Raw genomic sequence first — 14,603 nt, 5'->3', positions numbered from 1 at the left:
GATCTACTTGCTGACAAAGTGATCCCTTTCAAAAGAAGTGGAAAGTATGTGAATATTAACATAATAGCAGCTCAAATTAGTGACTCTAAATTAAATCACTTTCCTTAGTTTGGAGCAAGAGTTTAATTTTTGAATTTATATAATTACTGTGGTATAAGGAACCTTATTCAGAATGTCAGTGTTCTTTTGAAATATGTACTCCATATCACCAATAAAAAGAAACTATAGCTATTTGGATTCTCACCACACGATTTTTTAAAAAATGTTTTCCTTGATATTCTAAGAGTGCTGAAATTTTGATTAGAAAATATGAGGGATTTTTGAATTGCCAGGGAAACCTATCTGTTTAAGAGATCACAAGCAAATCTCAGTAATTTAGGGGTCTGAATCTGGTAATGTCCAAGGTATTCAAATTCCAGTTTCAGACCTAGTATAGACCTCATATTAGAACCTTAAGTGTCTGCTATGGGTATAATCTTATTTTCTTTCTGAAATGCTTTACTCCTCTGCTCTTTTAATGACAATTTTACTGACATATAATTTACACCATACAATTCTTCCTTATAAATACACTATGTGGTCTTTTATGCTGCCTTCTTTTATTTAGCAAGTTTTCAAGATTGATTCCTAAGGTCATATGTATCAGCACTTCAAGAATTTTTGTTTCTGAATAATACTTTTGTACAGATATATGTCATTTTTTTTATCCATTCAGTAATTGTCAAATATTTGTGTTGTTTTCATATTTGGCTCTATGAATAATGCGGTTATGAGCATTAAGGTATGTGGTTTGTGTGGAAAAATGCATTTATTTTTGTTATAAGCATACGACTAGAATTATGGGGTTCATATCATTGATTTGCCTTCTTTTGTTATCCAAATAATATCTTTTTTAGTTAAAATCTGCACTCATTATTAATCTAATGTGCTTCAAGCATCTTATTGAAAGGAAGGCAATATTGTACAAAAACTATTAACTGATCTGAATAAAGATTGTGAGCCAATATCTAAATTTGGAAAACCATTTCCCAAAGTTCCAAAGCAATACCACTTTTTGTATTATGATGCTGCATTTGTTGGATACTGGACAGTTCAAAGATTATTTATATCTTTAGAAAAATGTATCTATGTTCTATATTGTTATTTGTTAATGATTTACTGCAGATTTTTGTTTTTAGATACTGTGAAGTTAAATGTTAATTTGCATATTTCTATTTAGGAGAAAAAGTCATCTCTTAAATTATGATTTTATTGCCTTATTAGACATTGATTATTTTTGTGTCTAACCTAATAATATTATCCTAACATTCTTTTTCCTCCAAAAGTGTTTATAAATAGTTCCTCAAAATATTTTGAAGCAGATGCAATCTTACCTGTTTCATCATCAATTATTAGAACATATTCGTACATAATAAAGTTAATAATTACATAAATTTTAAGTTATATTTTTAATTTGAAAAAATATACTTGGAATTCATTTTATAATGGAGATTATAAATTGATTCTGAATGATAGTCTATATCTAATAGTATTTTTAAATTTATAAGTAAAAGAAATGTTTTCCTTCTATTTTATGCCTTTATTCTTTATTTTTCAGATTATTGATATATTCCCCAAAGAATATTTCAGGTGCCAAGAGCTAGGAAAGAATCAGAGACAAGAGTTATGTCCTATCACTAACTTCACACTAAATTATGTTCCTAAGCTGAGTATCAAACTGCTGGAACTAGGAGTAAACAAAAATCTTAGATCCAGCTGTAGGTCAGTCACTTCTTGATCCACGGTTGAGGAAATGTTATCAGGATGAGATAGCAATGACCTTTTCTCAGTTTTGCCTTTTGTACCTTGTACTTTAGACATAGGTGAGTGATGGGTGCAACAGTTTCTGCCTATTTTTAAAGGTCAGTTCAGTTCAGCCACTCAGTCGTGTCTGACTCTTTGTGACCCCATGAATCGCAGCACGCCAGGCCTCCCTGTCCATCACCAACTCCCGGAATTTACTCAAATTCATGCCCATCGAGTCGGTGATGCCATCCAGCCATCTCACCTTCTGTCGCCCCCTTCTCCTCCTGCCCCCAATCCCTCCCAGCATCAGGGTCTTTTCCAATAAGTCAACTCTTTGCATGAGGTGGCCAAAGATTTTTAGGGTCAAGTCTAGAGAAATAAACACATGTTTCTGTCACAAAATGCCTAGAAACTATCTCAACGTTACATGTCCACTTGGATTAGGTCTTATGCCTTGTTGAACACACAGCATATTCCTGGGCAACATACTTCATTAGAAGCATTCATATTGTTTCTGAATTGTTGAAGAAGTGATTTCTCATAAGAAATTTAGAATGTGCTGAAAATAAGGAACATGAAAAGATCTATATAAAACAAAAGATTATAACTATAAGGGAAATTTTTTAAATTTAGTAATAAACTAATCTTTTAGTAATGACACATTATTAGAGATATTTCTGTCCAAAATAGTAAAAAAAAAAAAAAAAGAAAGAAAGAAAGAAAAAAGAAAGCAACTTTAAAATGTATGCAAAACTAAAACTGACTCCTAAAAGCCAAAGTAACCTGCAGGCATAACATTTCTGATTTCAGGCAATATTGTAAGCTATAGTGATCACAGCCATATGGTATAGGCATAAAAACAGGTACATGAACAAGTGGAATAGAATCAAAAGCCACAAAATAAACCCATACATATATGATCAACTAATATTTCAAAAGGGAGCCAAAAATATTCAATGAGAAAAGATCATCTTTTAAATAATCCTTACTTGAATAAAAAAGAAAAAGGATAGTCAAATGGAAAGAATGAAACTAGACTCGAATCTTACCCCACTACAAAATTAACTGGAAATGGATTAAAGATTTCAGTGTAAGATCTGAAACCATAGAGTTCCTAGAAGAAAACATGGCAGAAACTTTTCTTGATATGAGTGTTCAGTGATTTTTTAAGCATGATACCAAAAGCATAAGCAACAACAAAATTAAAAATAAGCCAATAAGACTACTTCAAGCTAGAAAGACAATGAACAGCAAAACAAATGATCAACAAAATGGAAAGGCATCCTATAAAATTAGGGACAATATTTTCAAACCATATATATGATACAGGATTGCCATTCAAAATGTCTAAAGAACTCATACAACTTAGTACAAAAATAGAAAACAAATAATTTAATGTAAAAATGACCATGTGTGCATGCATGCTAAGTCACTTCAACATGTCCAACTCTTTGTGATCCCCTGAACTGCAGCGTGCCAGACTCCTCTGTCCATGGAATTCTCCAGACAAGAATACTGGAGTGAGTTGCCATGCCCTTCTCCAGTAAAAATGAGCAAAGGACCTGAATAGACAATTTTCCAAAGAAGATATTCAAATGGCTAACAAGTACATAAATGGGTGCTCCCCAATGCTAATCAGGAAAATGCAAATTAAAGCCACGATGAGATATCACCTCATGCCTATTAATATGATTAACATGAAGACAGGAGATAACAAATGCTGGTGAGGATATGGAGAGAAGGGAGCCCTGGTGCACTGTTAGTAGGAATGTAAACTGGTGCAAAACTCTGGAAAACAGTATGCAGGTCCATCAAAAAATAAAATGATAAAACTACTACCACCTCCCATGTTCACTATAAACAGTGCTATAGCATTGTTTACAGTAGCCAAAATATGGAAAACTTCTAAATATTTTTCAACTAGTAAATGGATAAAGAAAATATGATTACATATACCATGAAATAGTATTAAGTCATGAGAAAAAAAAAAGACAACCTGTCATTTGCCTCAATATGGATGGAACTTGAGGAAATCATGGTAAGAGAAGTCAGAGAGGTAAAGACAAAAACTATGTGAAATCACTTAAATGTGGAATATTTAAAAAAACACAAAACAAAAAAGAAAATGAACTAATAGAAGCTGAGAACAGATTGTTGGTTGCCAAATGCCAGGATTGGAAAGTGGGTGCAATAGGTAGGTGAAGGTGATGAAAGTGTATAAGCTTTCACTTATAAAATAAGTAAGTCCAGGGGATATGATGTACAGCATGTTGACTACATTTAGCAATACTGTATTGTATATATGAAATGAGTTAAGGGAGTAGATCTTAAAAGTTCTCATCTCAAAATTAAAAAGTTGTAACTATGTGAGGTGATGACCATTAACTAGAGGTCTTGTGGTGATCACTTCACAATATATATAAATACAAAATTATTACATTGTATGCCTGTGATAAAAGAAAATGAATTTCAAGCAGGGCAAAAAAAAAATAACAAATTTTTCTCTGCCATTTGGGCCACTCACCACCCTCCTCTTTAGCATACATTGCATGTCTATATTCCACATTAACTAGGTCTCCTTAGAAGACATAGGAATACCAACTCATCAAGCAAACAAATGAGCAAAACAATTTCCTTTTAGTGCTAGCAAGGTAAGTCTTAAGGAGAAAACATTCCTTCCTTAATCCTATAAGGTGTCACAATGACCCACCACTCGCTTTGTCCTGTGTAAGCTGCCGGCATTACTCTGATACATAAACTTTTGATGTATAATCCTCTATCTCAAAAACTCATATAACAGTGCTTTGACTTCTAATGGGAGGACTTTTTTCAGAACTTTCTAAAAAACAGTCTCCCAGGTTATAATCTTAAGGTTGGCTCAATTAAAATTTTCAATTTTTTCTACAGATTGACAATATTTTGTTGACACTTAAAATTCATACAAAGTAACATGTCAATTATATCTTTAAAAACCTAAGTAAATAATGCAAGCAGAACATGGCTGATAGGGCCCACATGGGGTCTCATTGATAAGATGGCTCGTTATTCATGGTGTAGCTATTAAACCATCAACCCCCCCATAACAGAGAACTGAGAGACCTTGGTTTTTCCGGAGTAGGAAGGCATAGCAGAGTAAATGACCCCTGTGTCAATGAGAAAGGAGATCGGCTTACCTGCCACTCTAAGAGTTACCCTGGGCTCCCACAGAGGTGATGAGAGTTGGGCCCTGGGGCCCTGGGCACCTTCAGACTTCAGAGGCAAGTCTGAGGAGGCTGAGTAGAGCTGGGTCAGAGGACTCCTGCTCGGGACCAAGAGGGGAATGTCTGGATCCCTGGAGGGGGACTTGAGCAATCGACCTTCCAATGTCCCTTTATGCCACAGCTGGGGCATGGACCTGGAGGGGGCCTTGGCTTTAGGCATGAGCAGGCCCGGTGGCCTTCTTTGCCGCATTTGAAGCAGGGACCCGTTGGCTTCCTTTCTTTGTTGGTTGATGGAGGCTTGGAGCCATGTAGGGCAGTAGCTAAAAGGTGGTAATTGGCCTGATCTGGTTGGGCCTTCTCTAGCTTTGCCTGTTCTTCTAGATTATTGGAAATCTCAAAGGCTCAATTTAAAAGGTCTCATTGAGGGGTTTGAGGGCCTTCTGTCTTTTTTAGTTTCTTTCAGATACCTGGGGATGACTGGGAGATAAAATGGGTATTAAGAACAATGGTGCCCTCTGCTGAGGTGGGGTCTAATTTTGTATATTTTTGTAGTGCTTCTGTTAACCTGGAGAGAAATTGTGCCAGGTTTTCATCTAGTCTTTGAGTTATTTCCTGCAGCTTATTGAAGCCGATGGCTTTATGCCCTGCCTTTTGAAGGTCCACAATGAGGCAAACAGTCATGTGATTATGGGCTGCTCACCCAGGTCTCCCTGCCTGATAATCCAAGTTGGGATCATCTCAGGGGACAGCCATTGACCCCATGGGCTTAATGTCCTGTGTATCTCATCAGCATGTGGCTGAGAGGCTTGCCTACTCCATACTCCTTCCTTCTCTTCTGGAAGAAGAGTGGAGGCAAGTATGATGTAAATATTATGCTAGGTTAAGTCATAAGACTGGGTAAGATCCTTGAATTCTTTTAGTAATTATCCGGGTCTGAGGAGGAAGAGCCAAGACACTTTTCAATCTGAGATAGATAGGTGAGGGAGAAAGAATGGGACATGAACCTGGACAGTGCCTTCTCCTCCAGCTGCTTCAGGTAAAGGCAGGCCTGGAGCAGGGGTAGGAGCGAGGTCCTGGGGTGAAGTTTCCTGTTTTAAAGTTGTTTGGAGAGGGGATCCAGGGAGGTCAGGGGAAAGCCTTGGAACCCTCAGGGCAGAGGGTGGGGCTGAAGTCTCAGAGCTTATCTGAGGCTCGGGCAGGGAGGGGTGTTGGGAGCGGCCTGCCCTTGAGAAGGAGGGAGGGAGGAGGGGAGGTAACAAGGAGGTTGTGGAACTGGATTTGGAGTGGCTACACGGGGACTGGGAGCGATAGGGGGTGGGCTGTGGTTGGAAAGGTGGAAGGAAGAACAGTCTGAACAAGGATCAGGAGACACTGTATTAGGAGGATGTGGCCCAGAGTGGGCTGAGAGTATTTGAGAAGTAGAAGGGGATTCACAGAGAGAGGGTCAAGAGCGAAGAGCAAAGAAAGCCTGAACATAGAGATTTCTAATCACTTGCCATTGCGGCAGCAGAAGTTATCGCGCTCCGGTAGAGTATTGTAATCGAGAGTTCCATTTTCTGGCCACTGGGACCTGTTATCAAGTAGGTTTTGCACCCAGTGTTAGTAAGTCTTTTTGGTCTTATCTCCCCTTGGAAGCCCAAAGCGTTTAGGTTTCAGAGAAGGCATCCCAGAGGAGTAGATTTTGAGGGCTGGGATTGAGAATTTCCCATTGCGGCCGAATAGGGAAGTTAAACAAGGGCGAGAGAAAGCGAGGCGAACAAAAGGTCCAAGAGTCCCCGTTCCCTCAGACCTGAGTGCGTCCCCGGTTCTCAGGACTTTCGCGGAGAGTAATAATGGTCTGCCTTGAAATGGGCGTCCCCTGTTTCAAAGTCTGGCGGGGCACAAGGCCGAGGGGCTGAGGGCGATGGGGATCCTCCCGCCTATCGCTAGGACTCGAGGTCCCAGGGAGGGGGCCCCCGGGGGTGGGCTTGTGAGAGGAGCCCACCCAGGTGCGGTGGATCTTCCCTCCCGGGTTTCGGCACCAAAATGTAAGGCAAGTGCAGAGAAAAAGAGAGCGAGCCGGGGCAGTCAGACAAGAAAAGGGAAGTTTATTAGAGGGAAAAGAGAGGGTGACTGGCTCTTAAGGAGAACCAGCGTTCTCCCTTTCTGATGAAATCCTTCTAATACCCCACCAATGAAAAGTTCCCTGAAGGGATGGTCGCATAGCTGGAGGTCTGGAATCTGGTGGTCTCACAGCTTTGAGAAGATAGGCGCCGGTGAGATAATACGATGTCATTTGGGCAATTTGGTCAGTCTGAATCACTGTGCTTTATTCTTTGTGAGGTCAACATAACCAGCCATCTTATCAATGAGACCACCATGTGGGCCCTTTCAACGGCTTTCTCAAAATATCTTCTGCAAAATCCTCCTTAACACAAGTATATAAACTTATTTTTTAATAAGCATATACGTTATGCAAAAGGAAAAATGAAAGCATAAAAGGACTTGCTGAAATGGATAAAATCTTTAAGCTCAGGATCAAAGCTCAATAGTTCATTTCTAATCCAATTATGAATGGAACAGCAACAATAAGGCCAACAATAAAATACGTTTAAAAGTCTAGTTAGAGAAAAACATTTCTTGTTTCTTTCTCTTTTGGAAGGCAACGAGATGAAACCCATGTATGTTTATTTATTTTCCAGTTTCTTACTCATCATGTTACAAGCCTGGGAATCAGCAAACCAAGCCTTCAGAGGATGCAAACAGAAGGCCTGAGAAACAGCAGGTTAATCAGAAAGAAAATGGAAGGTGTAGTGCCCTATTCTAGGGGATCTTCCTGACCCAAGAATCATCAAAACCCTGTCTCTAATGTTTCCTGCATTGGCAGACAGGTTCTTTACTGCTAGCACCACCTGGGAAGCCTGCATATAAAAGGAGAAGTAAACAAGAGAGCATAGCCCAAGATTATGGAACACTGTCAGATTTGGGTTTTTGTAGATATCCTGGGGGGGAAAAAAAATAGCAGCATTGGATAGGATTTATGTATAAACATAGAACATATTTGTTCTCTGATAAATTTTTAGTACTCAGTAATCTAAAAACAAAAAAGGAAAAGCTTAAGAAAAGAATAAATAATGATAAAGAATTGTTATTATTGTTGTTATTCAAAACAGTTAAGAAACATGAGCTTGTGTATCACTCAAAGAAAAACTTTTTTAAGCTTTTATACAGTCAGATAAACATTTACATTTTCCATATGAAATAAGAATCATTATTACATGCAAATATCACTTACCTAAAACCTTGCTGTAATATTCATCCCATTCTGGAAATATAAAATATGAATACATCAGGTCACCTATTGTATACGACAACCAGTTCTCCAGCCTCTGTACAAAAGTCATGTTGTCTGTCAGTCCTGATATGATGCCAGGAACATATGAAGAAGGCATAGGAAGCCCAGCACAGTTTCTCTCAATGACATTCCCATAGGAAAACCGAAAGGAGTATATAAATGGAATATTGAGAAGCTCAGCCACTAATTCCCCACAGAAGCTTAAAGGGTCAGCAATACAGATATCAAACTTAGCTGCCTGAAGCCTGCTGAGCAATTCCTTGTTTGTGACAACACTATCACAAATTCTTCTGGCTGTTTCTAAAAAATCTTTCAGCAGTTTTTTCATTTGTACTTGCCTCTCCCACCATGAAACTTTCGGCAGTTCAAAAGAGAGTGTATAGAGACCAGCATTGAATTCTTCCATGAAACTTTCTTTACTTATTGGAATTTGAAGGATCTCCACGTTAAAGGGAATCTGGGTAAGATCAAACAGAGAACTTGTTGAAGGTACAAGGACAGTTATCTCATGCCCACCAAGGTGAAGTTCATCCAGAATAACCTTTAAATTAATCCAGTGACTAAAATCCATTGGCCATACAAGTATCTTTCCGGTCCTTCCAGAGTCAAAGAACAATAGATGCAGCATGAAAAGGGCATAGAAGCCTTTCACAGTCTTCATAATCAACTCTTGCTGAAACTGAATCTGGGCTTGGACCAAGAGCATGAAACTCAGAATCCAAACATCTCTCCTTGACGGTCCCAATCAATTTATACTAGGTAGGACTGAACTTTGATTTATGTACCTTGCATTAAAGATTAAAGCAAAATGAAACTGCCTTGATGGGGGAAAAAAAAAAAAGAACAGTCGATAATGTCAATAAAATAATTAAGGGAAAAAGAGAAACACCTCAGAATGAGTTTCCACACTTCTTTGATGAGCTTCTCTGGTGGCTCATAGGGTGGAGAGTCTGCACTCAATGCAGGAGACCTGGATTCAATCCCAGGGTCGGGAAGAAATAGCTACAGAAAAAAACAAAACAAATAAAAAATTTCAGAATGAGATTTTCAAAACTTCTTTTCATGAATATCAAAAGCAGGGACTCGAAGTTAGACATCAATTCATAGTAATTTCTAAATAATGTTAAGAAAGTTCATCATCATCTGATGAATATTCAATTAAGACTAGATTTTTTTTGGATCTTTTCCTCTGATTTGATTTGAACATTCATTGAACAGAATGGCCTGTCTAATATTTCTTTTACCGATGGCAGATTCTTTATCCACTGAGCCACTGATACTTGTCTATAAATTTGTACTCATATTTTCATTTTCTGGAAACTAACAATCTCTTCTTATTTAAGAAGGATATCATTTTCAAGTAAAATATTTTAGGTCACATATTTTGTCTTTCAGAATTTTGAATATCCCAAACAACTCTGTCCTGGCCTGCCGAGTCTCTACTGTTGGATACTCAGTTGTGTCCAACACTTTGCAACCCATGGACTACATCACGCCAACCTTCACCATCCTTCACCATCTCCCAGAGCTTGCTCAAACTCACGTCCATAGAGTCGGTAATCCCATCCAACCATCTCATCCTCTGTCATCCCCTTCTCCTCCTGCCCTCAATCCTTCCCAGCATCAGGGTCTTTTCAAATGAGTCATCTCTTAGCATTAGGTGGCCAAAGTATTGGAGTTTCAACTTAACCATCAGTCCTTCCAATGAACATATAGAATTGATTTCCCTTAGGATGAACTGGTTGGATCTCCTTGAAGTCCAAGGGACTCTCAGGAGTCTTCTACAACACCACAGTTCAAAAATATCAATTCCAGGGCTCAGTTTTCTTTATAGTCCAACTCTCACATCCACACATGCCTACTGGAAAAACCATAACCTTAACTAGATGGACCTTTGCTAGCAAGGTAACATCTCTGCTTTTAAATATTCTGTCTAGGTTGGTCATAATTTTCCTTCCAAGGAGTAAGTGTCTTTTAATTTCATGGCCGCCATCACCATCTTCAGTGACCTTGGAGTCCAAGAAAATAAAGTCTGCCACTGTTTCCACTGTTTCCCCATCTATTTGCCATGAAGTGATGGGACCAGATGCCATGATCTTAGTTTTCTGAATGTTGAGCTTTAAGCCAACATTCTCACTCTCCTCTTTCACTTTCATCAAGAGCCTCTTTAGTTTTTCTTCACTTTCTGCCATAAGGGTGGTGCCATCTGCATATCTGAGGTTATTGATATTTCTCCCGGTAATCTTGATTCCAGCTTGTGCTTCTTCCAGCCCAGCATTTCTCATGATGTACTCTGCATAGAAGTTAAATAAGCCGGGTGACAATATACAGCCTTGATGTGCTCCTTTTCTATTTGGAACCAGTCTGTTGTCCCATGTACAGTTCTAACTGTTGCTTCCTGACCTGCATATAGGTTTTCAAGAGGCAGGTCAGGTGGTCTGATATTCCCATCTCTTTCAGAATTTTTCACAGTTTGTTGTGATCCACACAGTCAAAGGCTTTGGCATAGTCAATAAAGCAGAAATAGATGTTTTTCTGGAACGCTCTTGTTTTATTGATGATTCAGCGGATATTGGTAATTTGATCTCTGGTTCCTCTGCCTTTTCTAAAACCAGATTGAACATCTGGAAGTTCATGGTTCACATATTATTGAAGCCTGGCTTGGGGAATTTTGAGCATTACTTTACTAGAGTGTGAGATGAGTATAATTGTGTGGTAGTTTGTGCATTCTTTGGCATTGCCTTTCTTTGGGATTGGAATGAAAACTGCCCTTTTTCAGTCTTGTGGCCACTGCTGAGTTTTCCAAATCTGCTGACATATTGAGTGCAGCACTTTCACAGCACCATCTTTCTGGATTTAAATAGCTCAACTGGAATTCCATCACCTCCACTAGCTTTGTTCATAGTGTTGCTTCCTAAGGCCCACTTGACTTCACATTCCAGGATATCTGGCTCTAGATGAGGGATCACACCATCATGATTATCTGGGTCGTGAAGATCTTTTTTGTCCAGTTCTTCTGGGGATTCTTGCCACCTCTTATTAATATCTTCTGCTTCTTTTAGGTCCATACCATTCTGTCCTTTATTGAGTCCATATTTGCATGAAATGTCCCCTTGGTATCTCTCATTTTCTTGAAGAGATCTCTTTCCTATTCTATTGCTTTTCTTTATTTCTTCGCATTGGTTGCTGAGGAAGACTTTCTTATCTCTCCTTGCTATTCTTTGGAACTCTGCATTCAAATGGGTATGTCTTTCCTTTTCTCCTTTGCTTCTCGCTTCTCTTCTTTTCATAGTTATTTCTAAGACCTCCTCAGACAGCCATTTTGCTTTTTTGCATTTCTTTTTCTTGGAGATGGTCTTTATTCCTGTCTCCTGTACAATGTCATGAACCTCCATCTGTAGCTCATCAGGCCCTCTATCTATCAGATTTAATCCCTTGAATCTATTTTTCACTTCCACTGTATAGTCATAACGGATTTGATTTAGGTCATACCTGCATGGTCTAGTGGTTTTCTCCACTTTCTTCAATTTAAGTCTGAATTTGGCAATAAGGAGTTCATAATCTGAGCCACAGTCAGCTCCTGGTCTTGTTTTTGCTCTGTATAGAGCTCCTCCATCTCTGGCTGCAAAGAATATAATCAATCTTTTTTATTTTGTTGTTGACCTTCTGGTGATGTCCATGTGTAGAGTCTTCTCTTGTGTTGTTGGAAGATGGTGTTTGCTATGACCAGTGTGTTCTCTTGGCAAAACTCTATTAGCCTTTGCCCTGCTTCATTCTGTATTCCAAGGCCAAATTTGCTTATTACTCCAGGTGTTTCTTGACTTCTTACTTTTTCATTCTAGTTCCCTATCATGAAAAGGACATCTTTTTTGGGGTGTTAGTTCTGAAATATCTTGTAGGTCTTCATAGAACCGTTCAACCTCAGCTTCTTCAGCAATACTCATTGGGGGATAGACTTGCATTACCATGATATTGAGTGGTTTGCCTTGGAAACGAACAGAGGTCATTCTGTCATTTTTGAGATTGCATCCGAGTGCTGCATTTCAGACTCTTTTGTTGACCATGACGGCTACTCCATTTCTTCTAAGGGATTCCTGCCCACAATAGTAGATATAATGGTCATCTGAGTTAAATTCCCCTATTCCTGTCCATCTTAGTTCACTGATTTCTCATGTTGAAGTCAATTTTCACCTGCAGTCTTACAAACTTGGTTTTTAAACACTTTTACATCTTTCAGTGCTTTGAACAGTTTAAATTGCTAAAATTTCATGTCACTTGAATGTGAACTTTTTGTAGAGAACATTCAAGTGATAGGTAAACTCATTCCCAATAATAATTGGCTCTTGTTGTCAGGGTAAATAGCCAGTGTGAAAGAGATCCAAGGTAGGAAATCAACCGCTAATTTCCAGTTGGTCATCACAAACAGTGGTGCCATATCAGAAACTCAATATTTAATTAGACTCCTAGCAGGTGTGATTCTCTTTACAGTCAGTTAGGAAGTAGTTACGTGAGCCCATGTATTGGTAAACAGGAGCTCATATATTGGGGCCCAGGCACGGCTTCACTTGCTGTCACCCAAACCACATTGTAAGTTTGTTCTAGGGAATGGCACTGGAGTGGATGATGACAAAGAGTGTCTAAGTTACCTGGCTGCGTAGTTTTGTCTCCTTAATTGCCTAATGCCTATTCTTTGATGAATGATCTCTGGTGGGAAACAGCACTATGTCCCATCGTTGAGTATTGCATTTCTAACAGAGTCCCATAGCATGTCAGGAGTTGTTTTTCCAAATACCTATAGTTCTCCAGTCCAGGTGACTTCATATTGCTGTGCTGTGATTCTGTCTTTAAGGTTGGCAGAGATCCTACATAGTATTTTCTCTCATTATGATGTATTTAATACTACGCGTGTGTGCATGCTAAGTCACTTCAATCGTGTCTGACTCTTGGCAATCCCTTGGACTGTAGCCTACCAGGCTTCTCTGTCCATGGGATTCTCCAGGCAAGGTCTACCTAATACTACAGTCCATCACAAGTTAGACCTACTGCAGAATTCCATCCAGTTCTGGGCCCACTTACAACGGGTATTTTTGTGTGTGTGTTACTTGGCATATGAGTCACAGGATGGAATACATATACTTCTAATTCCTAAAAATGCCTTCAAATAACTGTATTTTTTTTCCCCTCTGTAGAAAGGCAAAATGGAAAAATCTGTTCTCCTTTTGAAATGATGAACTCAAATACCCCTGATCACGGGATTTCAATTAATTTCATTGACGTGGCATATCACATACTTATAGGGTTTATCTTCTACTCTGACACTGACATATCTTACACAGGTGTCCAATGTACTAGCCATTTCTTGCTCATCCCGCCTGACTAGCACAATGCTATCAACAGTCAGTTAACACAGTTTTTTGAAGTATATCCAGATAATTCATATCTCATTGGTCTGTATTAAGAGGGAAGAGAAGAAATTTTATTTTATAAAATTCTCAGTAAAAATTGTAAATGTCTGCTGTTTCTGTTTCAAGTGAACGAGAACTCTACCTTGTCTTTTCAGGTAGAGATGGCAGAGAACACAATCACCAAAGCAATGACCTCCTACCATGTACCTGAAGATGTGTTATTATGCTCTAGCAGAGATATCACATCTGAAACAGAGACTAAGAGTAGAGTGAATTCTTGGATGAGTTTGCAGGAGTCCACTACCAGATATGAGGGGCTCAGATATGATGGAGCTAATCATCCTGCCTTTTTTAACTCTTTAAGATCTTTAATTTGCACCATCCACAGAAATGTGATCTTATTTCCTGTTTGTGTTTGGTTTGGATAAGGGTGGTGATAAGGAGGACTCTTTCAAAGATACAGTAGGTTGAATAGTGGACATCCCAAAGTATGCCCATGGTGTAACTCCCAGAAACTATGAAATTGATTTTCTATGGAGAAAGGATCCTTGAAATGCAAAGGCTTACCTCGTTTTGTTGTGTTTTGCTTTATTGTACATCACGTATATTGGCTTCTTACGAAGTGAATATTTGTGACAACCCTGAGTGAATTAAGTCAATCCATGCCATTTACCAATAACCTTTGCTTATATGCTTGTGTTACATTTGAGTAATTCCTGCAATATTTGAAACTTTAATTATTATATTTGGTATGGTGATCTATGGTCAGTGATCTTTGATATTACTGTTTTACTTTGGGGGAAGGTGCACTAGAAAACCTTACCCATATCAGATAATGAAATTAATCAATAAATATATGTGTTCTAATTGGTCCATCAA

At 38.7% G+C, this 14,603-nt stretch overlaps 1 protein-coding gene and 1 long non-coding RNA gene across 3 annotated transcripts in view; one reads left to right on the top strand and one right to left on the bottom strand.

Annotated features, from left to right (window-relative positions):
- The window catches only part of LOC110150322 (UDP-glucuronosyltransferase 2C1-like), a 25,485-nt gene extending 16,427 nt beyond the window's left edge, over positions 1-9,058 (bottom strand). The window contains exon 1 of the mRNA XM_020913244.2: positions 8,260-9,058. Within this exon, the coding sequence (XP_020768903.2) occupies positions 8,260-9,025 (766 nt within the window). The 5' untranslated portion in view covers positions 9,026-9,058. The remainder of the gene's footprint in view (positions 1-8,259) is intronic.
- Positions 5,718-14,603, top strand: LOC139032052 (uncharacterized). Of its 2 annotated transcripts, none has more exons than XR_011484600.1 (4): positions 5,718-5,837; positions 7,667-9,078; positions 9,715-9,871; positions 13,880-14,603. It is a non-coding gene; the product is annotated as an uncharacterized lncRNA (long non-coding RNA). The 2 variants fall into 2 exon arrangements; XR_011484599.1 differs by having other exon boundaries at positions 9,715-9,875.

This window comes from Odocoileus virginianus, chromosome 29, assembly GCF_023699985.2.
Source record: "Odocoileus virginianus isolate 20LAN1187 ecotype Illinois chromosome 29, Ovbor_1.2, whole genome shotgun sequence".
Taxonomy (NCBI): Eukaryota; Metazoa; Chordata; class Mammalia; order Artiodactyla; family Cervidae; genus Odocoileus; species Odocoileus virginianus.
The sequence above is the reverse complement of the archived record's forward strand: the minus strand, read 5'-3'. Positions and strand labels throughout refer to the sequence as shown.